The following is a 24,560-nucleotide window of genomic DNA, read 5'->3' on the forward strand; positions in this document are numbered from 1 at the left end:
CAACACATGACTCTGAGAGAACATAAGCACGCTCAAATGTAATCTGAACAAAACTGTAGCTACAACCCAGAGCCACAATGGTTGGAGGCCAAACAGCTTTTTGTAAATCATTTAGTCAACATTTTGCTTAATTCTCAATTAGTTTTAAGCAAGGTAGAAAGAGTGTCATTCTATGACAAAGTTCAGTTGTCTTAAAAACATTGAATAAGCTTCACATTTGGAGGCACTTGGAAACATCCTGCTCATCTACTTCATAACAGCTCCAGGAGAAAGCTTCTGTCCTGCACCGGATATTTGCTTCTACACAAAGTACAACTCATTCTTCACGCATACTATGCACAATAACCTAAACGGTCACAAATATTTTACTGCTTCAGCTCACCGGCTCTTAGTGCTGAGGAGAGCCTGAACTCAATTTCACACTTATCCCTTCACCAGCAGCTGCAGACTTAGTTTTCTCCTTAAAATTTTGTGGGTTTTTTTACCTGAACGCTTGCATCACAGACAGATGGCTCAGGGAAGATAAACTTCGATGAGTTTCGACATCTCTGGGACAAGATTAAAAGCTGGCAGGTATTGCTGGTATCCACAGTGGTGTTCTTTAGAGTTTCTGCAGCACCAAAGTTTGTTTAGAATAAAGAACAGAACCCTCTACATACACTGCAACAAAAAGAAAAGCTAAAAAAAACATTGTTTCTAAAGAGAAAAGCAATGCCTCTCTTCATCCCACTCACTGCCTAAGCAAATTGCCTGAATTTCTGAAGGTCCAGCACTCATATAAGACCTTTCCCCATGAGAATACCACAGAGGCATACAAATTGGAGGAGGAGAGTGATGGGAACTAGACTCAGGTCTCGTAATTGGCTTAATTAAGACAATTAAGAGAGAGAATTAAGAGCATAAACTCCACTCAACTCAAATAAGGAGAGTCTCTAAGGGAGAGCTTTTGCTTCTCATAGCGTGGATGCAAACTATTTTACTTTGTGACTGAGAAGAGCTCTGTGCTAACAACTCAGACTGCCCTAGAAGCAACAATATAAGGCAAAAGGCTAAGATTCAAAGTGCCCGAGGCACACATCCCATACCCCATCAGTAGGTACATGCAACACAAGTAAAAGCTTTTTATTTGTATGTATTATTTTTTTTCTTTTTTTCCAGAAAATTTTCAAGCGTTATGACACAGATCATTCAGGAACCATTAACAGCTATGAGATGCGCAATGCAGTCAATGATGCAGGTACGTCTTCAAGTGTTCAATGCCCAACAGCCAAAGAAAATTAATTTTGGTTGACGTATCACAGAGTAAAATTGGGAATACAGTGTAGCCTTTTAAAAAGAGACCCTACGTAAACTATAAAAAAAATTTATTTTCCCCAGCAGAGCTTCTCAAATAAGTAAAAAGGCAAGTCTTGTATATCTTGCCAACCAAATGGAGTCCTTCAGCTCTTTATCTTCCTAAGGAATGAATGATGCTCTGCTGCCTTAAGGATCTCCCACTTGGGGTCCTGCTGTTCAAGGAGACCAGCAAGCCCTGAAGACATTTGATTTCACTTAAGCTGTGGATTCTCTGTGTTTGTGTAAGTAACAATCAAAGAACAGGGGAAGACCTTCAGCCCAAAAGTGCAGAGCAGGTCAATGTCCAAGGTTTGCATCAGGGCAACTGGATGGACATTTCTTGAGTCCTGCTCATGTTTCTTAGCAGCATTAAGCCACTACGGGCTCAGGTTTCTCTTCTACCTGTGCAGCAAGAAGAAAATATTCTGTGAAAGTTGCAGTTAATGAAATTCTTTGTGCAAAGAGAGTCCTTAGACTTTTCTTGCTTCTTGCCTCCAGCACTCTGGTGTGCTGCTTTCCATGGACAGCAGTCCTCCCCAACAAATGTCTTTACCAGCTTCTGTTTCTCTAAGGCAGCAAACTGGCTTCTTTAATCACAAAATCTGTAGAAGCACTATAAGCCTAAACGTGAAGATTTCAGTGACACGTTATCTTCAGTGGTATTGTGGCACATCAGTTACCAGTTCAAGGACCACAAACAAATGACTATCTTATACTTCACAAAACATCACCTATCCATTCCTTTGCTAGGGACAAACCTACGCCTGGATTTGGACTCCTGTTGCAGCAGAAATACGGGTAATTTTTATTTTCCAGGTTTCCATTCTCGCCAGGAAAGTTGTCAATGTAAAAAAAAGAAAAAAAAACCAAAACACCTCCTGCCTTTAGAACCAAGAGCACATTTAGCCAACAACTGGCAGCACACAAATCACAACAGACCCTTCACAAAGAATGGTCACAGGGTGCAGTGGCCAGCACCACAACAAGAAGTTATCTTTTCTTACTATTGTGAAATTGTGTTTTCATAGCAACTTCCTGCTATGTTCCTGCTGCCCAGTTTTTGTTGCTTTGCTCCTATCGGGCTCAGATAAGCTGCAAACTCTTTGGTGGAAACCCCTCATCATATATACAGCACAAGGTAACTCACCTGCTATTGGGCCTCGCAAATCATCATTTCAAAATGCTACTTCTGTTTTAAGAAAACAGCTAGACACAAAGAAGCTTCTTATTGCTTTTCTTCATTTTATTTAGCAGTTGGAGCAGTACCTTCCAGCCTGAGCCTCAGCTGGGCCCAGGAAGCACCTATAGCCAAACCCTTCCTGCGTGCCTTACCAGCACCGGTGCTTCCCGCAGCCGCAGTCCAGCTCCTCTGTTTCTGGTCCTTTGCAGGCTTTCGGCTGAACAACCAGCTCTACGACATCATCACCATGCGCTACGCTGACAAGAACATGAACATCGACTTTGACAGCTTCATCTGCTGCTTCGTGCGCCTCGATGCCATGTTCAGTGAGTGGCTGCCCTGGTTTTACTGCGCTGCCTCCCCTCCTCACCCCCAAAATGCACTGCTGTACTCAAAGCACTACTGCCCCCACAAGCTTAAATAATTCATGTACTTAGGAAATCCAAAATATGACAGCCATCCCATACAAACACAAAAGAAAATAAGTCATTTCATTTCTCTTTATATTAGCTAAGGAAAAAGATAACGGAAATACTTGTGACCATGTAAATATCTGCACAGCACAGCAGGAGCACAATTTGGTTTACTATCGGGATCATCTTTACACACACAGAATTTAACCCACTCTATATACTTTTGTTTCCTTGATTTAGGGGCATTCCACGCCTTTGATAAAGATGGAGATGGCATCATTAAGCTCAACGTACTAGAGGTAAACTGGTTTATGACAGTATTTTTAACACAAAGTCACAATAGTAAATTTTATTTATATTATTCATTGCATACCTTCTCAAAGGAGCCTCCGAGAATTGGTTTGAGACTGTCATCCAAGTGGTAGGAGTCTGAAAAAAACTCCTAATAATTTTGCTGCCTATTTTACACAGAAAAGACCTGTATCCATGATCTGCCAGCAACAGCTGCTCTATAAGACGCTGGTTGGTGCTGAGGGGCACAGCTGCAGATTCTCCATATCATCTTTAAAATGCTTCAAAAAACTTTTGAAGTTGTTTGTTTTTCTTTTTATGAGGCAATTTAAGTATCAAGCATCCTTTCATTTAAAGCTGTTAACTGATCATGGGGTTTAACACAGTTCTTTATGTTTTTAAAATCTTAAGAGGACTTAAAGTTTCACCTTAGAAGCATGTCTTCTGCTAGGGAGACCACAAAAAAAACCCTTTCACTTTTTGCAAGGCAAAAAGGAATGAGAGCAATAAGTCTCAGACAAAAAGTTTCAACTTAAAAGCACGCTTCTGCTAGGGAGACCACAAAAAAAACCCTTCACTTTTTTCAATGCAAAGAGGAATAAGAGCAATAAGTCTCAGATAAAGTCGTCCACTGCCAGCATGCTTCATATTCAGTATTAGCAAGCAGCTGTCTTCCAGCTACAGAGACAGCAGTGCCTCAATGCGGTTTGTTGGAAGACACCAACAACTGTTTCATCCTTTAATTCTAACTTTTCTTCCAGTGGCTGCAGCTCACCATGTATGCCTAACAGCAGAGCCAGTACCCACCTTCATGAAGAAAACGTTCAAGGCTTCTGTTTTGAGCAACTAGCTCCATTCATCGCCAAGTACAAACGAGAGCATTTCCGAATTACGCGCTTTACTTGCAAAGATAAACAGCGCATGGGAAGAAGCCCTGGGAAAAAGAGACAATCATAATCCAGTAGGCAGACCAGTGTGCATATTCTGTAATTACTTTTATAACTTCCTGACGTTTTCCTTTGGGCAACAAGGATTAATTTATTGACTCAGTTAAGCTTTTTCTGCACGGTAAAGACACAGAGCATGCATCTTTATTCTGCTTATGCTGACAACTGGAAAAGTCTTCCCTCAAATCAGGCAAAACTCAGAGTGCATTTGAACTGTGAAAGTCAGAGGTGTGTACTACCACCTTGTAATCAAGTCATTAACTTTGTCCTGCTTTTGGTACTATCATTTCAGTCTCTCTATAATCATGAGATTGTGTTAGATTACATTAATATTACACATCCCAATCAGGTACCTTTTTGTAGACGTGGCTGTGCAGGTGGGTTCTCTGCTGTGCCAGAAATGTGCAAGTAAAGCACAAGAGACTGCAGTACCTCAGGACATCTTGGTCTGGCATCTCAGCGAAAGTATCAGAACTGCACAATTTGCTCTTATTAGTATCCCTGTAGTATCTTAACTATGCCTTGGGCATTTAAAATGACTCTTATTGTAAATGCACTCTCAGTAATTTCGAGAAAGTTGTTTGCCATTGGAGACAGAAAACCTCTTATGCATACAAATATATACATCTACACAGACACTCCCCTTTGGGTCCTATTTCCTGACAGTATTTTGTAGTTCTTTACTGTAAGACGTGACTTGTAGCAGAATCAGACACTATGTTAACATGAACACTTTGGGAAGATTATTAGAATGTGTAAGTACAATTAGTTTAATTGAATCAAAAATAAAATCAACTGGATTTTGGCCTAATCTTTAAGGTTTTTTTTTTGTTTTACTCTGGAAAAAAACAGAGGAGGATAAACCATTAAGCAGTCTTCCACCATGCTCCTGAGTATACGTTTATCAGCTTTTGGAGCTTTATGGCAAGTGTGAAACCAGCTTAATATCTCAAACAATTGCCAGTTTTCTCCTTGAACGCATTAAAAATAAATAAACACTTGAGCCTGAGAACTCCGTCGTTACCAGTTTTAAGGATGACAGGCTTTCAGAACTGCTGAACTGTTGGTCAATATAAAAATGGAAGGAAAAGCAAAACATGCAAGAAAAGGTGTGAAGAGACCAGACTTCATCAGGAGAACCTTCTACTAAGTTCTTTACTGGTGAAAAGTAACAAAGCAATCCACTATTGTAAAGCAAAATTTTAAAAACGGATATTAGCATCAACTCAGTTATTCTGGTAAGTTGCATATTTAAGTGAAAGATCACTAAGAAACAGAAAAACTTTTGAATATAAAGGTTAATTTACTCTTTCAGAGTAAGATTTTCAGAAAAAAATCCTACAGTTTATCTAAAGAAGAGTTATTCTCCTTTAAATTTAACCTTTGTTTTAACCCAAACCCAGTTTGTAAGATGACTGGAACAGAAGCAGCCTTGAGTTCCAGCCATGTGTTCTCTCCACTAAGCTATTATTTTCCATACAAAAACATGGCGGAGAAGTTCTTGGTTAGGGTGTTCAGAGAAAAACAAAATCTATCAGTCAAAAGATCAAAATTAAGTTTTTTGATTGGCAACACAAAATTGGTCCTTAAAGTCCTGGTGAGTGAACTACCAACACCTCTAGAGAACTTCTTTTTGCAACAGGCCATGAAGCAAGGAAGTCTTGGTGGCACCAGCTGGGTGGATAGTTTCCATCTCTGCCTAATGACCAGGTCTGAGACACATGCACATTGAGAGCAATAACTTGAAGCATTCTGTCAGTGCTGGAGCTTCAAAGTGGCCTGTCTGATTTCACCCAGCTCTCTTAAAACAAGGGAAAAAATCTAGAACAAAGCCAAGGTCTACCAAATCCTGTGAAAGAATCACGATATTCAAAAAAAAAGAATCAGACTGACAAACCGTAACAATATAAAGAACTTTTATTTTCCTTTTTCCATGTAATGTTTTGTTACTATGCTCACAGCTTTGTACCAAAGTGAAAGAAGAAAACCAAGGTCAACCTGCGTACATGTTCTACACAGATTAAATTATTAAATACTCAATCCTGTTGTTTTATTTCATCTCCATTCTTCAAAAAGACTGTTTAACACTTAGAACAAAATGAAGTTTGAGGAGCTGAAAGGTGCATATAACAGAATATACACCTACACAGTTTGCTCTTTACTTTGACTATTAAATACTTAACAAACAGTAGCTGAAACCATTCCCTTATCCTTCCTCACATTCTACAACTCAGGACAACTTAGACTGTTTGAAGGACAGTACCATATAAGCCCGAAAATCAAGGTTCATCTGTACCTGTGTTTAAATTCAAAAGAAGGGGAAAATAATTTCTCAACAGCACATCTTTGTTTCACAGAACCTACGGTTTATCATGAGTTTTCAGTTATTTGCCATGGTCTGGCATTATCAGACAGCTTGAAAATGTGCATTAAGCACTGCATTACATCAAACAGTGCACAGCCAAACTCCTGCTATTTTTCAGAATTCAGCTCATGCGCTGATAATATGTTTAAAGTCTGCAATCCACATCTAAGTGGCAGAAGGCAAGCAGAAGCTGGGATATTTAATGCATCTTTGTACCAATGGATGACAGCAGTTTTCCCCCGGCCCCTTCCACACATAGAAGCAGCAGCATTAGACCACAAAGTGTTTTGCACTGTCAGTTAACTTATTTTTGCCTTTGATTTGAAGAAAAAAGGAACAAGAAATATAGACCAATCCTATAGTCCTAAGTCTTATCATTCGATACATGTGAGGCAATTGGGATTGGGGAAGGTTAAGCTTTGTGGCACCTACTATAAGTGATCATTTTAGGCTACTCACACTCTTTTTGGAGCTTAGGCAGGGGTTGGTATGTCTATGGCAGAACAAGTTCTCATGCTTTTGAGAAGAATGATATAAGTGGTTTCAGTAGCACCTGCCCTATTCTTTATACCATAAAAACCATGAATTCCTCTGAGCACTTTTTGTTTGCTGAAAAGTCTCATATCCCAATGTCAGTCCTCCTAAAAGGAAAAGGGTGGCTTGCCCCCCAGAGGGGCTGCTATATTTAGTCAGTCATATTGAGTCCAGAGCTCATTATTGAACCTTTGACTAATAAAATAAACACAGCTAACCACAAAATAAACCCTCACTCTACTCACTCTTCCACTCACAGCTTTTTACTTGCATAAAAAACAAACTGAAAATAAAAATAGTTCTGAAACAGGATTCAGGTGTGCAGTGCTGCCTTTCCTGAAAATACTACTCTTAAATTTCACAAATAGTCCACCTTCCCAAAGTTATTACACTCTTAGACCAGATGTATATCAAGGGTCAAAACCCCAAGCTGCAAGACAAGGACAGGATCTCAATAATGGCTACCAAACCAACACATTAGTTTTAGCACTCTCTTCTACAACTGCCTCTGGGAGAAATGAACGGCTATTAGCAAAGTTGCAATGAATTCCAGCTGAACAAAGAGGATACCTCCTCAAAGAACCCCAGAGAAGCCTGGGAATTTCAACAGCTGCATCACAACTTCAGGGCAAATCCTTTTAAGATATTCCCAGGACTAAGCAGCACAGCCTTTTTCTCTGAACCCCTGAACAATACTTAAAATTGCTTTTAATATATGAAGCAAAATTTTAAACACTCATGCAGCTCTGCTATTTTCCTGACTCTTATCCACTTTAAGATTCTTACAATATATCTGAAATTACCTATAAAGTAACAAAAGCCACCACTGTGAAAGCTGAATTTTAGAAGCCCAGACTCAAGATCAGTTATTTCAAGGACAGATAAGGAAATGTCACGGACTAGAAGAAAATGAAGTCTACTTCCATCAACTAGAAAAGATAAAACCAACAGGCAACCAGGAATGCAAATAAAGTGTAATGACTGTCGCAATAACTATTGAGAAAGATCTTTACATATTCTTAAAAATGGCTGAAAGAACATGAAGAATCACAAGGAAGAAGTAATAAAACCTACTCATGCCATTTTTCAGAATGCTACAATCACTCCACACACTTGCCCTCAGGACACACACCTCCACAGCTTCACTGCAAGCACAGTCCATGAAGGACAGCTTGAGACGTTCACACTGTTTACGCCACGGTTTTACATACTCCCTCTTTGTGGTTTTAAAAAAACCAAAACAAAACAGAAAAACTCCTGAACATCAATAATTTTGGAAATGGCTTAAGTATTATGCAGTTGTCTCCTTCTAGGTCATGGAAAAAAAAAAAGTACTTAGAGGCTCTAGTGCAATAAAGCCTGCACCAGAAAACACGTACACTGTAAAGAGATCTCCCTGATTTTGATTCTCTCTTGAACTGCTTCACCCACAAAGAAAACAAAAACAAACCAAAACCACAAACACACACCCTCAAAAAACAAAACAAAACCACCTTCCAAACAGCTTTTGGTCTGAGCCACATATTGGGTTTTTTTTCCTGTCCACAAACAGCTTAATAAAAAAACCCAAATCACCACAAAAGCATTGGAACCTCAGAGATTCCCACATCTCTGAAGTAGGATGCTACTGCATCTCATTCCTATTTAACTCCTGTCTCACAAAATCAGAAATGATGCTAGTCCACCAAGTAAAATAGCATATGCTTCAGAGAAGGCCCTGAAGTGCCTCGATTTGATGGCAGAGTGGAACATCTATAGGCTTCCCTCAATCACTTTCATGACATAAAAAAGCTTTTCTGTAGTCAAAGAATGAGTTTAGAATATTTACTTGGTCTATGGTTGGCGTACCAAGCCTCAAAGTAGTGGTGAAAGAGATGCCCAGTAAAAACAGTATATTCAATTTGTTTGAACAGCGCTGCATTCATGTATAAGCAGCTCAGTTTTGACACCAGGCTCTTTACCTTCTGTTACAGTTTGAGGAAACTTCTGTTCTTTTTTTAACCTGACAAACAGTTAAGCAAAAGTGAACACAAAGCCTCTTGCTAGATCAGTCTCACTGTTTGAGAGCTCTTTGCTAAATTAGTGTCATTATGGGAGAGAGGACTGCAAATGCAAGAAGTACAGTTCAGTGAACTCCATGGTTGAAGTTTTCCACTCCAAGCGACAACTGCAGAGGAACCCTGACAAAGAGAAACAGTCTTCCCCTCTGCAGTGGCTTCTCTGTGGTACCTTCTGTGCATTAGTAGAAACAAGACTTCTACATGTGATATGCAATTTGTATCCTCAGCTTCTGCTTGAGAACTTTAGACTTTAATTCCTTAAAAATCCTGCTCCATTCTTTCCAGTTGAGTTTTTGTGAACTTCATACAGCCCAAGCCAATTAAGCCAGTTCACAACAGAAACAAAACACTACCTAAGTGGATGCACACAGACAAGCAGTGCCTTCGCATAGCCTCTTAGTTTGCTATGCCATGAAGATCTGGGATGGCAAAGCTCAGTCACTAAGATTCCAAGTAAAACCAGGAATCCATCTACAGTCTTGTACATCAAGATAGTAGTGGTTATGCCGGTATTTAACTACAACAAAAGCCAACACCACTTCCTTCCTTCCTGTACACAGGGATCTTTATTTAAGAAGACCAAGATTGCAAAGGATGACAGTGGGGCCTCTGCTCTGGGCATCTTGCTGCTACTGGCAAGTAGAAATAACTGCTTTCCTCCAAATAAACAAAATACCTCAGGAGGTATACATATAGGGCAGTCTGTCACTGTATATACTGTGCCAGTCATAGCAATTTTTACACAAGGAATAAAAAATAATTTATAGTTAACGCAAGAAAAATTAATTTAATCTGGTTCTCCATAAAATATCTTTTCTTTTCATGAAGAAACTAGAAATGTACACCAGATCTTCAGGTTACACTGGTAGAACGTCTGATACTCTGGTTTGCAGAAATTTATTAAAATCAGCTAAAAATACTAGATACAACATAAAAACAGACATGTCTTAGACACTTAACAGGCTTCAAGTTGAGATCGCAAACACCAGCACCTGTTGTAATGTAAGTTCTCAACACCTCTCTGGACTTCCCAAAATCTCTCAGACCATGCTTCTAAAAAAAATAAACAACAAAACCAGGCAGACAAGAGCAGGGAATATTCTTATCTGTCAATGAATTAAAAACTTGCAAGAATCTTCCATTTCAAGTCTTAATTGACCAGCCTCCTTACTTCTACAGAGTGCCACACAATCTGCAGTCTCTGTAGCAAGGCATTTCAGCCCCACTATTTTTTCATTCCAAGTGGGAAGAGGAAAGACTGGAGTAAGAAATTGATGTTATCTGGAATAATTCTGACATATAAAATTACTTCCCAATGTGGGAGGTGAAAAGCTTCATGAGTCAATCCTGCTGTCATCCTCAGCATGTCTTTCAATGTGTCCTACAGCATCCTAGAAAACAATCAGGGAAGTCAGTGGTTAATAATAATAACCATCATCACCAACACCACAAATCCTTTGCAAACCATTCCCTTATCCTTCCTCACATTCTACAACTCAGGACAACTTAGACTGTTTGAAGGAAAGTACCACAAAAGCCTGAAAATCAAAGTTCATCTGTAGGCCTCAGTGAAGTGGCATTTTGGATAATAAGTTTTTTGGCCTAAAGCTCCTAAAAATTTTTTTAAGAAAATATTTTTTTAAAAAAAATCAATGCCAAGCTATTTAATAACATACATAAAGATTTATCTCACACACCACATTATTCTAGGCAAATAAAAATCAGCTTCCTTTCTGACTAAAAAGTTGTATCAAATAAACACAGCATATCCAAAGTTGGTGCTTAAAGAGAAATTAAGGATTCTACTTTTGTTCCTCAGTTCACAAAGAAACCTCCTTCCACCACATACTTTGAAAAGCACGCCACAGGAAGGTAGATTATACTGCCAAAGAGTAAGAAGTGGATTTTACCAATCAGTCTATAGGTGGCAACCTTCTTTCCACCCACCTTCCAAGCCTTCCCACATCACTTCATCCAACTCTGTCATCCAACTCTTCCATCTCCTTAATTTTTTCCTATCTGTGCTAACATTTACCCAGAAATTTACGCACTACCCTTATTTAAACATTGTTAGCAAAACCAGTACTGTGTGAAAAATAAATGGCATCAGCATTTAGGCGCGTACTGACAAATAGGAATGAAGAGCACAAAATTTGCTTGAAGGCCAGTAGCTGTCCATCTTAAAAGTAAATTTTTCCTACAAGAATTTAACAATATCTTGAGTACAGTTTCCAAAGTTTCTTCTATTATTTCAAGAATTTAGCACTTCCAGGTTATATTTTTGGATAAAACTGTTTTAAGTTGACGATATCTCAAGTTACGATACTTAGCTGCGGTCTTCATCTGTCATAGGTTGACTTGAGCCCTATTAGCCTGGTATGACTTAAACCGTATGCAGCTAAGCCTGTCGAGACGATAAAAATTTTAACCCTTTTTAAGAAAAACAGGATCAAGTCCCACAGTTGTGGTAATATAAGTTACTTTATACTACCAAATGCAACCCCAATAGGTCAACCACATACCTGCTTGGAACCTTTTCTGGAAGTAAAGAAAGCATCACAGTTCTTCCAACGACATTTTAGGGTCTGAAAGTTTGGGTTGGTGTGGTCAGTTAGCAAGTGTTGCTTCAGATGGTCCACAACTCCAAAGATCAATGAACACCCATGCCACTGGTAGAAAAAACATACCAGACTAAGCCAGGGAAAAAGAATTTTAGCTAATGCTTTTCTTCTTGCAGCTTCAAAATATTCTGCCAAGACTGTTCACATGCATGCCACCTCCTGCAACTTTTTAATCTTCTTATTCTATTTCTATTCTCAGTTCTATTTCTTTAATTACAACTTTACAGAGGTTCCTCCTGCCTCCAGCCAAGCCTAAATAATCAGCAAGAATGGCAGGAGGAAGAGAGGAATTAGGCCTTTACAAGATTTAAGTCTACCTGAGACACAGTCATTGGGAATTTAATTAGAATTATGTAGTAAAGTCAGTCAGTTTTTCTACAGCACTCAGGGGAAGTTTTTTGTTTTATACAGTTATATGTCACTATCTAAAATCTGCTTTTATACAGTTACATGTCACTATCTAAAGGAAGGAAAAATAATTTAAGATGCCTTTACCAACTTGCCCCAAAGCACACACATACTAAAAGACCGTGTAAATCAGAACCAGTGATACAGACTTACGGTTAAAATGTACATGTGCGTTTTAAAAATACTATTGACTTATTATAAACTAAAGGTCAAGCAAACCAAGACTGAGTAGTAACTACCTCCAGCAAATTAGTCTAAAAACAAGAACAAAGGAAGGTTAAAAACATTTTGCCTGTTACCCAGCAACGATAATTCTGCATCAGATTAAGCCTCACAGCTCTCACACTGCCATCATAGCATCCAGTGTAGATCTGTAAAATAAACATTTATGGATAAACAAGTTGGGACTAACAGAAAAAAAATGAAGTCAAATTTTGAAGGAGGCTTCGGTATATTAGATGAATAACAATAAGATATCAACATGCAAGGCTTCCAAACATAAAAAAATTAGTTTAACCTAATACTTTCACAATTTGAATTTTACAAAACCCTACTAATGAAGAAGAAATGTTTCCATAATTTCTGTCATCGACAGTGTCACATGTGTAAAAGTTCAGAAAATTTGAAAAAACAATGTTACTAACCACTGAAGTGAAAAAATTAAGTGTAAATGTTGAATACATTTCTTGACTTAACCAGTTACATGTCTATGAAAGAGGAATGGAGGGGAAGGGTGAGGAAGAACGTCAGAATTTCTGAACCATAAGACTGATGCTGATCCTGAAAAGGTAGGCAAAATGACATCTTAAAAACCATTTTTGTTAGGCAGATGCTCTACACAAAATTGTCCTTTGGAAAAAAAAAAATGGTGTCAGATGCTCATAATCCCACAATGAGCATTCATCATTAATAAAAGTCTGATGACTTATAACGTCTGATGTCATATAATAGAGAAAACTCTGCAAACTGAAGATTTAATTAGCTATCTTTGTTCAAGTCTGTCTCTTGGAAAGTCATCACTAGGATATAACAGCCAACCTACTGTGTGTAATTGACTACGCTTTATTACTAAAGACTAATACAGGAAATTGTAATCTTTCATTTGTCACTAAACTTGTCATTTGAACACTTCTCTGACTTCAGAACGCCCAGAGTAACTACTGCTGAGAGACAGTTCAAGTCTCAGACTGCAAGCACAAAGACTGAGTGCACTTAGCTCTCCCTCTCACTCACACAAGAAGTGAAGTTTGTGCAGCCTGTATTCTAATTAGCAGGAGTTCAGTTCTGTTAGACCTCATTCTTCTATTACTACAGATCATTACTATACCTCTTATTTTACAATCTGAAAGAAATTTTGCAAGCAAATACCTACAGGCAGGCAAACAAGTGTTTTTAATGACTATTTTAAGCAAGTTATTTATCCATAAGTATTTCTGGAAACTATTTGCAGTGCAGGAGTATGAACAATTCTGTGCACCTAAATCAACTGCGTATCTTCATTTACATTTGATCAAGGGTTACTAGAGGTTTGACTGTGGGTGAAGTTTTTCTTTAGCATCTGTGTGCCTTTCCTGAGTAAAAGTCAAATAAGATTGATGCTTGAAAGTAGGGAATATTTTACTATTTCTACACTTTTCGTTGCTACTGTAAACAGAACTATTATTTTAAGACTACAGTAAGCTAGAAGGTAATTTTTCCCCAGACAACAAAATTACATAAATACAAAGCTGTTATAGTAACCTGATTTTTCAGCTGTCATTTCTAAGTTCTTCTTAGACAAAAGGGTTGATTTTATTATCTGAAAAATTTAAACTGTCTTGTATATGGTTGTAGAATCACAATCTCCTCGAGTAAGAAAAAGGAAGTGAAAAGAAGGAAGTTACCATGCTCTTATGGATAGTCATACACATGATCATATCTGAGTGGCCTCCATAGACTTGCAAGCGGTCGTGTGACTTGAAAGAAACAGAAGCAGATGTTTAATAGCATGACAATTAACAGCGATTTTTCACAGACATGCAAATGACAATGCTTCCAAAAGCAGCTTCGTGGGTAGCAACCGAACTTCCCTAGTGGATTCCAAACTTCATAGCCACCATGAAAGGTCGCTTTTGCTTACATCTATGCGTCTTTTTGTCCAACTAAGCACTTGCTCTTTCAAGGAGACAAAAACCATTTCCCTGCTTTCCTGAGTTATTATCTCACAATAACCCAGGTTCTAAAAAAATAAATAAATATAATTGTTTAGGTTATATTTTCTTTAAAACCTGTGTAATTTGGCTGGTGAGACAACTATACGTTCTGAGTAACAGGAAAGAGAGAGATGGGCCAGAGACCAGTAAGCACTAAGATGACTTCTATCTGACTTCAAAATTTTTAATTAACAAACATTAGGTAAATATCTTTAGTAACAATCTATTTTCTTACCTGTAGCTCATAAACACGAACAAATTTATCCAAACATGCTGTCACCATCACTTTCCCAAGAATGTTCACAACTGTTACTGCATGGTTATGACCTTTATAGATCCGTACCAGCTCTCCAGTCTGCATCAAGAAAAAGCAAAGGCAAATAGGTGTTAAGAGTTTCTTTTTCTTAAAAAAAAAAACAACAAAAGTTTCACCTAACCTAGATAGGGTAGCTAGCTTCAATGCTCACTATTAAAAAAATGGAAACATCCTTTATCAGACTTCCATTTCCTGTAAAGGCACTTTGACCAAATACTGCTTATACTTTTCTTTGCCCAAGTTAACACGGAGCCATTCCAGAACAACAGAAACGCATGGCACTATAAAAAGTGTCTGCTTCTCTTTCCATCATGTTTAGCTACATGCGGTTAGCTACATGTTCCCAACTATCGTGCAACTAGTACTGTGTTATTAGTACTATCAGTATTTATATAGCCACAAGGATCAGTGAGCAAATTTAGCTGAGGATACAGAAATATACAATTTCTTTTGTCAATTCAAATTTTTCTCTGCTAAGTTTCTTAATTTAATTTATTGCATAGCTACACAAATGCTTCTGCTAGCAGAAGGGAAAGAAGATGTAAAAGAAGAATGGCAGGCTACAGACAAAGCATTCACAACAGGATAACAGCTTTTGAACCAGCTACTTTGGAACGCTGTTTGTGTTCCTCAAGTGTTTCCTGCAGTAAAGAAACTCTTCCCACGCCAAAATATCTCACACAGCTTTGCTATGAACCCTTTCTATACTATCAGCACATTTATAGTAATATTTGCAAAAAGCAAGGTCCCCAGATAAAAGGGCATTGCAAATCCTAATACAAGAGTCAGAATGTTTACGTTTCCCAATATATTTTATTCTCTACAACTCCCCTTAGTTAGCTGTAGTGCACAGTCACATTGACAAAATCATACAACTTCCTTTTCTAGAAGATACCCCATCAGTCAGTCAAAAATTCTGGAAATACTGACTTTGTAGCACATTAATTCATCACCTTAACAGCAAAAAAAAAGTCATCCCAATTTCATATATGAGACTTACGTGAATGTTGTGGGCATGGACAGACTGATCACTGGAGCCGCTGAATACCAGATCATTCACAACCTTAAAAAAAAAAAATTAAGGGGCAGTTTTATTTTTGTATCAAATATAGAAATGGGCAAGTGAAACATTAAGACATCGATCCATTTAAGTTGCACTGCAGTGTTTCTGAAAGTTGACAGTCTAAAATCAGCAGATAATATGAAAAAAACTCAACATACACCGAGTTATTTATATGAGAGGTAGAAAACGTACTATGGTAGCCTAATGACTTTTGACACTTCACAATTGACACTAGTAGCTGTTACCTTCCAGGCTAACTTATCCTACCTACAGTCCATTCTCAGTTACAGCTTAGCAGCAGATCAAGGACCGAGCAAACTGAATGCAGAATGGTGCTCTATACACGCATGGCAAAGCCCATTGCTTCTTGGAAACACTGGATGTGCTGTGCACTTATTTTCTGGTCACATAAAAAAGACAGTGCTCCTCACAAGTATTAATCTAGAAAGGAAGCTTAATAGATCCATCATGGATGAAGAAGGGACCACAGTATGCTGTCACACAAGCAGGACTAGGATAGTCCACAGATGCAAAAAAAGGCTGTGCCACTACACCATAGTATCCAAAGTGACAAATACAATGCACAGAAGCCATCTCCTAATCTGTTACATGATAGTGGTCACAGTAAAGCAGTCAGACAAGCACATATTCCAGTTTGTAATCTCAGGAGCCAAGAAGCCTATAAGTAAGTAACATCGATTCTTCTACTAAAAAAGAATGCTTTGCTAGAGTTACATTTTTTCCAGTGTCCTCTAGGCTTGTACAATCAGGGTATGTGAGAATTAGCTTCGGTTTTGCCCCCAGCTTTCCCTCTGTTGGCAAACTCAAATTTCAAGTTTCCTGAATCTTCTAACAACACAAAATAAATATGCTTCCTATATACATATCCTTGTACGGATAGGACCAGGGGGAATGGGTATAAACTAGAGAGGGGCAGATTTAGACTGGACATTAGGAAGAATTTCTTCACCATGAGAGTGGTGAGGCACTGGAACAGGTTGCCCAGGGAAGCTGTGGATGTCACATCCCTGGAGGTGTTTAAGGCCAGGTTGGATGGGGCCTTGGGCTGCCTGATCTAGTGGGAGGTATCCCTGCCCATGGCAGGGGGGGCTGGAATTAGATGATCTTTAAGGTCCCTTCCAACACTAGCTATCTTGTGATACTATGATACAGACTTCCAACAGTTTTGTTGGCAACATGAGAGATGGCAGCCAGAGACAATTTTCCTACCAAATTACTCAACCTTTTATCATTTAAAATAGAGAAATTCTTTATTTCCTACCACAACCCACTCACTAGCAGATAAGAAAGAAAATAAGAAGATAAGAAAAAGAAAAACCACAGCATTTTAAGCAGTCTTTGTAGAATATGTATTTTCAGAGACACTTGCCTTCATGCACAGTATAGTCTTGCTGTGACCTTCCAGGGTCCTGAGAAGCAGCCCATTCCGTGCATCTCGCACACTGATAGTGCAGTCGTAGGAGCCCACTACCAATAGCTTCCGTGCTCCTTCCTGAGCTGTGGCTAGACAACTCACTGCTCTAGGGCCATGGCATTCAAAGGTATCAAGCTGCTTGTTGTTCTGTTGCGGGAGGAAAAACCGGTATTTAAGAAATAGAACTTCGCTATGACACTTAACTGCACTACCGAGTCCTTTTTTGCAATGCACTTGTTACAGCATCTGATTTGAGTAACACACCATTTCAGCAGTGGTAAGGCTTTATCTTAACTAAGTTTCAAAATCAAGGAAATAACTCCTTATGTTGGGTTTTGATTGTCTGTTTTTTAAAAAAAAATTCATTATTTAGCAAAGGTCCAGTAAGTCCTCTTTTTGAGTTAGAAGAAGAGGAAATAGCATTATGAGAAAAATGCAAATCAATATATTTTTAAGGATAAATTTGAGAAATTAGTCTAGGATCCATTAAAAGAATAATCAGAAAAAAATTTATTTCGATAATGATTTTTATTCACTTTTAAATATCATGGAACCACTGATTAAACCTCTTTGCCAGGAAACCATGTGAATGAGTCTCTTCTATAACTGCAGATGGAGAAGGCAAAACCAGCAACACATTAAAGTCTTTCTCACTGCTTCAATAGGCAAGAAACGAGGACTCGCAAATAATCAACTGTGTTATAAGTCTCTCATGACAAATAACTAGTAGACCAGGTGGAATCTTAAAGAAATGCGTAACAACAATGCAGCAGTTAAGAGAAAAGCAACTGGAGGGAAGGGGAGATGGGATAGCTTTGTGCACTGACAAAATAAAGCAAAAGGAGCCAACAGTAACCATTTATACCAAAATACTTCAATTACAAACACACTCACTACTCAAGAGAATAAATGGAAAGAAACAGCATCGCAACAGGCTGTTAGGTCTCAATATTTAAACAAACTAACCTTTATGCTGAAAGTAACCACACTGCCATTTGCAAGGCCTGCATAAAGGATCCGCCATCTACTGTGTAAACAGAGCACTCGATCTTCCAATTTAAACTGTTCCATGCACTCTCTGGTCTGGCAATAAAAAGTAGTATTTAAAGCTTTTCAATAACTGAAAACAGTTCAAGAAAAATAGCCTGAAGTGAATGATGACTTTCACCTACAAGCTGCATTTTTTTTGAACCAACAGAGCTAGAGAAAAACATCTGAAAGTCTGGTGCCACGTGGCACTGGCTTTAATCAGCTCAATACCATCTTTGAGACTCGAATGTACTTCAGCAAGTAGTTATGATCCTAAAAGCTTTATTCAAGTCACACCCTCTAATAAATACATAAAGTTTAGACTATGGACTACGTATATATAAAAAACACCCTGTTAACATGCTAGAGTTTGAGGAATCCCCATGATGTTCCTCAAAGGGAAGTGCCTTGTATCATCAGCTTAATAGTCAAAAAACCTCTGGCAGTTTGCCCCTCGAAGCAGATTATTTGCTTTGTAGTCCAGTAAGGTCAGACCTGCCTTCCTATCAACTACCCTTAGTCTGCTCTTCCACCTGCTTTAAGAATAATAGACACCTGTTTTCTCTATAGCTGCTTTACAAAGAAAGAAGTGCCTTCCGTGAGCAATGAAATTAGAAGTACAGCAAGACAAATAAATAGTCATGGCCAGACAACCATCCTGCACTTCATTGTTCCCAACATTTCAAATCCCATCATGCTGTTCTGGCAAAAATACTGCTGATGAGCTAGCCAAAAGATTAGGGTAGTAAATCACTCAACAGTTCGTTGGTTTTGGTTGGTGTACCCCCAGAGTCTCCACTCTAAAGAAGTATACGAAGTGGGGTTCATGTCCAGTTCACATGGGTTTAAAAGGCTTTTTTTCCACTTGTTTTTGCAAAGAACCATTCACATAAAAAAAGTAGCTCACGTTAACACCACATTGAGTTTGAGTACCTTGATATTGTAACAGTTGATAGTGTGGTCACTTGAGCCAGTGTAGAGTGCAGCATTCTTCCCATTTGTCTGAGTGACTAGGAGGCAGTTCACTTTTGAAGTATGTCCTTCAAAGATGGCCACACACTTCCTGCTCTAAAAAGGAAAGCAAACAGTCTGTCAACATAAAGACCCATAATGCCTCTTGGGATCTGTGCCTGACAGATCAGGATAGGACAGCTAACAGCAGGATACATGCAGCAATCAATCTCTTCTTACCCCTTCCACAGGGAGGTGGAGCCGGGCAGAGGAAGAAGATAGTTTTGAAGAACAGAAGAAAAAAAAAACTGCTTAAAAAAGCAGCTTCTTCCTTAACTACACAGTAATGTTTTACAAGAACAGAATCGCAACCTCCTGACTGCAATTAACGTAACACTATTCCCACAACCCTACTTACAACCAGATTGTAGGCACAAACAGTTTTGTCTGCTGAGCAGGTATACAACAAATTGCCAAATATCTGAATAGCATTCACTGCTGCCAGGTGTCCCTCAAAGCTTCCTTCTGTAGGTTCTTCATCCTCGCCTGGCTCTGAAGACACTTCTGTAGGACAGAGACACACGTACTTAGATTATGGGAACACACTCAAGAAAACGCTACTGTTATTTGTATTGCCAAACAGCAAAACTATTTCATGGGCTCAGCACCTTAAGGTAAAATTTCATTGTGAGTCCCAGCTGGAGCCTATAAGTGGCAAAAGGTAACAAAATGCCAGAAAGATCTTTAAAATATCAAAAGGATCATATTATTTTTTGTCTTACAGCTCTACACAGACTGTAAAGCAGAACTGTTTGTGTGAGAGGGAGCAGCGGGGATGTGGAGGCGTCAAAACAAAGTATTCAGTGTGAGATAACACAAGTGAGTACACAGCACTTCCCACTTCAGTTTTTAGCACAAGCTCTAATCTTCAGGGCAAAATTCTCCTCCAGAAGCAATCTGATCAAAACTTAGCTGGAAGTCCTGCGAGATACTATACACAAAGTATCAGAAGAGAAGCTTAAAAGATATACCTGATGAGTTCTTGGATCCTTTTAGGGATGATATGGAAGTCTGTGTCCCAGCCACACTGTAACACAGAAATAAGGAGTAGTGAGATTGGATTTTGTATCTTCATTTTCTGATGAAATATTAGTGTAATACAAGACTTGCAATACAAGACAAAACAATACCAGACTCTGCATTTAGTAGAAAATAGGCTGTGACAGATAGGCTCGAAAACAAACTTAACACAGAGACCGGTCTTGTTCTTGTATTAGAGAAATTAATATGGAACAAGATACATTTGTTAGACCAAAAAAGCAAACTCAATTTTCATTTTCATTCCTGAATGAAATTAAAAGTTACTGGTTTATAGGATTTCATGAATTGGGGAAAAAAATACCGAATACTTTATAATGCTTTTACTTTTAAGAGACCTACAATAATCTCACCTTCTTTTCCCATCATCCCTATAATTTGTGTCAATTTCGCTAGTAGAGCTCACTTCATCATAACCAGAGCAAGATGCCAGTAGGACTGCTTGATCCACAGAGCTGCGTGAATCCCTCTTTGGTGGACTGTCTGGTTTCTCATCTCCTGACTCTGATGAGCCAACATCAACCACCTCACACTGGGGTGCTGGAACTTCCAGGAGTTCCAGGGAAGCATCACTGTCATTCTCATCTTTGTTTCGTGCTGTTTGAGCAGTAGCTCCATCCTCCTGTCTTCGAGGAGTGGAGGTAGTAACTTTTTCTCCTTTAGGGACCTTTCCACCCTTGACTTTCCGGACAGGCTTAGAGTCAACTATATCCTGTTCTGTATCACTGTTCTCTGGCACGTGGGCTGCCCTCAGAGTTTTCTTCTTCCTTAACTTTCTCCTCCTCCTGTTCCCTTTTTCTGCTGGGAGTACAGTGGTTACTGTTTGTTGCTTGGATAGTTCTACTGACAATTTGGAGGTTTTATCCATCGGCATTTCTAGAAGGACTGAACACTTTGGAAGAGAAGTGCTACACTGATCCAATAAAAAGGTTTCTGTCACTGTATCATTTGCTTCTCTCTTGCTGAAAACAGACAATGAACAAGCAGATGGATTCTCAGGAAGTTCAGCCTTTCTTCCATCCACAGCAGGCTTGAGAACATCTTGATTAGTGTGTTGAAAACAAGCTGCAAGCTCTGATAGGGATATAGCTGCAGAGATAACTGGATACACTGAAGTTTTCTGGTTGGTCTCTTCTGAAGAAAACAGACTAGTGTTATATTCAAACTGTACAGCAATAAATATTTATGCAAAATTTCTTTCTTTGCATTTTTCTGTTTACACTTAATTGTGCATATCAGCTACACATCCCTACATGTTGCAAGTTACATGCACACACATATCTTGTTTGATCCATTTTAAAAGAGAACTATAAACCTGTAGGTGCATATGACTACAATTTGCATGTGCTTAATTTAAAAAATGTGGAATACATTGGTATATATTGTAAAAAAAGGCTCACTTTCTAAGACTATGAAGGTGACAAAGTCCTACACAAGTTAACAGGAGCTCAGCCCTGCACAACAAGCTGCAGGTTTGAGACAGCTTACATTCTTCTGAGAAAGAAAAAAAAAATATCTTTATTTTCTTAAAGTTAGTTCCCTTTAAACAAAGAAAAGGCCCACGTACCATCCTTCTGCTCCACCTCTTCTGTTCGTGGAGCATGCAGAGCACTCTGGAGCACAGAGCTAACATTTCCTTCTGAGCCTTTTGGAGAGACAGGTTCTTGTTTAACTTGTACTGAGGAGTCAGGAAGAGTGGTAGGTGTGATGCCAGAAGACTGGAATGGTGACGACATGTTTACATGAGCAGAAGCTCCCAGTGTAAGTAGAGAAGAAGATACAGTGTCCGAAAGAGGCAGGAAGGAGCCTGCAGGAATTAAGTCAGCTGCCATCTGAGATTTGCTATTTCCCTTCTCATTTAAGACACTGCAGGAAAGTTGCTCTGACAGTTCTGAAGGTTCATATGTTTCTAATGGCAAAAGGAGAGAAAAAAAAATAGAGTAAAAAATGTTCACACTTTGCAATAAAATTTAGTGGTGCCAGGTGCTCACTTTTTGTGCACACAGACAAGGAAGAAAAATTTGTAACAAAGCCACTAGATGGCACTAGCAAAGACCACAGATCACACTTGAACAAGGAAGACTTCAATACTGGAAGGTAAACAATTGCACATTTTAAATGAGTGAATTCATTATATGCAAATTTTACAAGACACTGAGTTTAAAGAAAATGAGTCAGCATTCCACTGTTGTAGTTTTACATACCTTGTAGTCCCTGCAAGATCTGGATTCTCTGACTTCTCAGTGTACTCATTTCCATGGTTATCTGCAAAAATTTGTGGTTTAAGTTAGCCCTACTTAAGGTAGTTTTTCAGGCTCCTAACTTATATTTCAGACAGTCTCAAAAGCCCACTGCTACCTGTTGCTTTAATACAAGGAACTGCTGAACCTCAACATATGCAGCCTGCAGGGCAGCCCTAGCCTGCAAGAGACTGCTGTCCACACTATGCAGGGACTTGCTTAACTCTTCTTCTCTCAGCGAAATAGCCAACAACTGGTCTACCTGATAACGTTCTGAAAAAAGAAACAAAACGTAGAATATAATTGTACTTGCCAATACATAAAAATACATTACATATAATATTTCAATAAATACTACCACCTTGGAATGCAAAAATATATTAGGTCAGCCATCAATAGCCATACAAGAAGCTGAAAACGAGTATCTATGCAAAGGAATGGTCACATCTGCATGAAACAAGAGCAAAGAAAAGTATTCCTCTTCACAGGATCTCAACCTTGACTTCGATAACTTCACTTCCATCATAGCTTTGCCAGCACTGATTTAAGTTAACAAAGTCGTTCTCTCCCACAAAGATATTTCATTGAAGTACATGTGTACATAAAGTACAGACATACACTTTCCGCTAACGTAAGAGGCAAAGGCTTTCTTAAGCCTTAAGATGTAAATTTTTCAGGTAAAGCAAAGGCAGCTTAAGAGAAAAAGAATCCAATGGTAAAAAAATAATTTCCTATCCAAGATAATTTTTGGGCTGCAAGACTTGCTTTTGCAGCCTCCTGAGAAAGAGTCTTGAGCACTGTACTCAGAAAAAGATCCTCCTACACTCCTTTCTAAAATCCTCCAGCATTACAGACAGCATCCAAGCAAATTAAGTTTCAATTTGAGCACTGCTTAGTAGATTTACTACAATAATGATGATGCTGAAGTAAAGCAATGGTAAAGAGATTTTACTAAGTCAAACATGTTATTAGTCTCCATAATAGACACTAGTCATTGAAGACGGAGGCTGATAAAAAAACGCCTTTCCAAGTAGTGAAATAGTAGTTCCCACAAGAAGATCCATATTAATTGCCCTGTATTCCAAACAGCTCTCTATATAAATAAACAAAAAAGAGAAACTGAACATTTGAGAGCTATCTTCTGGACCCTAAAGCTCCTAGATGGCGATGCAATGATTTGTTACCAGAGAAAACATTATCCCTAAAACACACATGGTTCATTTTGATACATGGTGATGTGGACTTGTTAGGTATTTTTCAGAAAGACCCGTGTAATGCCAAATAAGAGTTTTCTTTGGTCAGGAGCAGGAAGAAGGGGGGCATTCCACACTCATTTCCATTAAGGACAGGGAAGAGTCAAAACCAGAAAAAAAAGTTTTGCCAGAGATGTAAAAAACAGAACACAACCCAAGCTATGCAGCGTACAAGTTTTCTGGTAAGATCACCCAGAAGCAGACAGGGAAACCCACTTGGCTGAATTAAAGGGAGCAATGGGTGCTTCTCCCTTTAGCACTTCCATACAAAGAGGCAACAAACCTTTCTCCCCCAAGCAGGGGAAAGCAAAGGCCTCATCTGTGCAACTGGGAATATGAACTGCAGGCAGAAAGGAAGCGCCAAGTCTTCTCTTAGAAATAACCTCTGAAAAATTCACATGGGGATCTTCAGAGAAGGACGTGTTGTAGGTCTGAGAGCTGTTCACCCCATGACCTTCACTAAGAGCCCAAGAAGCACCAAACTAATATTAACAAACTACCATTTTAGCCAAAACAAAATACTACCACGTATTTATAACCTCTATACCAGATTATAGATATGTATGATATTCACTCACCTTTTTTACCTTTGAGCTTTCTTCTCTTATTCTTTCTTTCTAGACTAGGGATTTCAGGAGAAGATCCTTCCTGCAAGTGAAATAATTTATTAACAAATGTTACAAGAGCAATTTTGCTTAAATCAAGAAGTGAAATATTCACTGTCTTTTCAAGCATTACTTGTACCCACAGAGAAGAAAATACATTTCCTTAAAAGAGGGAGGGCAACTAAGTGGCATGTTTTCATCTCAACTAGGAAACGTTAAACAAG

The 24,560-nt window shown here is 38.7% G+C and overlaps 2 protein-coding genes across 6 annotated transcripts in view; one reads left to right on the forward strand and one right to left on the reverse strand.

The window, feature by feature from the left end:
- Nucleotides 1-7,438, forward strand: part of CAPN3 (calpain 3) — a 32,710-nt gene extending 25,272 nt beyond the window's left edge. For all 3 annotated transcript variants that reach the window (XM_009570052.2, XM_054067300.1, XM_054067301.1), the window contains 5 exons: nt 505-573; nt 1,159-1,237; nt 2,725-2,841; nt 3,169-3,227; nt 3,981-7,438. In XM_009570052.2, the coding sequence (XP_009568347.1) occupies nt 505-573; nt 1,159-1,237; nt 2,725-2,841; nt 3,169-3,227; nt 3,981-4,007 (351 nt within the window). In that variant the 3' untranslated portion in view covers nt 4,008-7,438. The remainder of the gene's footprint in view (nt 1-504; nt 574-1,158; nt 1,238-2,724; nt 2,842-3,168; nt 3,228-3,980) is intronic.
- A 146-nt stretch (nt 7,439-7,584) lies between these two features.
- ZNF106 (zinc finger protein 106) overlaps nt 7,585-24,560 on the reverse strand; it is a 39,356-nt gene continuing 22,380 nt past the window's right edge. For 2 of the 3 annotated variants that reach the window (XM_054067295.1, XM_054067294.1), the window contains exons 7-22: nt 24,310-24,379; nt 22,597-22,751; nt 22,443-22,503; nt 21,806-22,147; nt 20,592-21,372; nt 20,172-20,227; nt 19,559-19,704; nt 19,123-19,257; nt 18,127-18,243; nt 17,116-17,307; nt 15,663-15,725; nt 14,582-14,701; nt 14,038-14,109; nt 12,454-12,525; nt 11,648-11,794; nt 7,585-10,516 (exon numbers count right to left, since the gene is read on the reverse strand). In XM_054067295.1, the coding sequence (XP_053923270.1) occupies nt 10,460-10,516; nt 11,648-11,794; nt 12,454-12,525; nt 14,038-14,109; nt 14,582-14,701; nt 15,663-15,725; nt 17,116-17,307; nt 18,127-18,243; nt 19,123-19,257; nt 19,559-19,704; nt 20,172-20,227; nt 20,592-21,372; nt 21,806-22,147; nt 22,443-22,503; nt 22,597-22,751; nt 24,310-24,379 (2,586 nt within the window). In that variant the 3' untranslated portion in view covers nt 7,585-10,459. The remainder of the gene's footprint in view (nt 10,517-11,647; nt 11,795-12,453; nt 12,526-14,037; nt 14,110-14,581; nt 14,702-15,662; nt 15,726-17,115; nt 17,308-18,126; nt 18,244-19,122; nt 19,258-19,558; nt 19,705-20,171; nt 20,228-20,591; nt 21,373-21,805; nt 22,148-22,442; nt 22,504-22,596; nt 22,752-24,309; nt 24,380-24,560) is intronic. The other variant, XM_054067297.1, reaches the window with a different exon arrangement.

This window comes from Cuculus canorus, chromosome 5 (assembly GCF_017976375.1).
Source record: "Cuculus canorus isolate bCucCan1 chromosome 5, bCucCan1.pri, whole genome shotgun sequence".
Taxonomy (NCBI): Eukaryota; Metazoa; Chordata; class Aves; order Cuculiformes; family Cuculidae; genus Cuculus; species Cuculus canorus.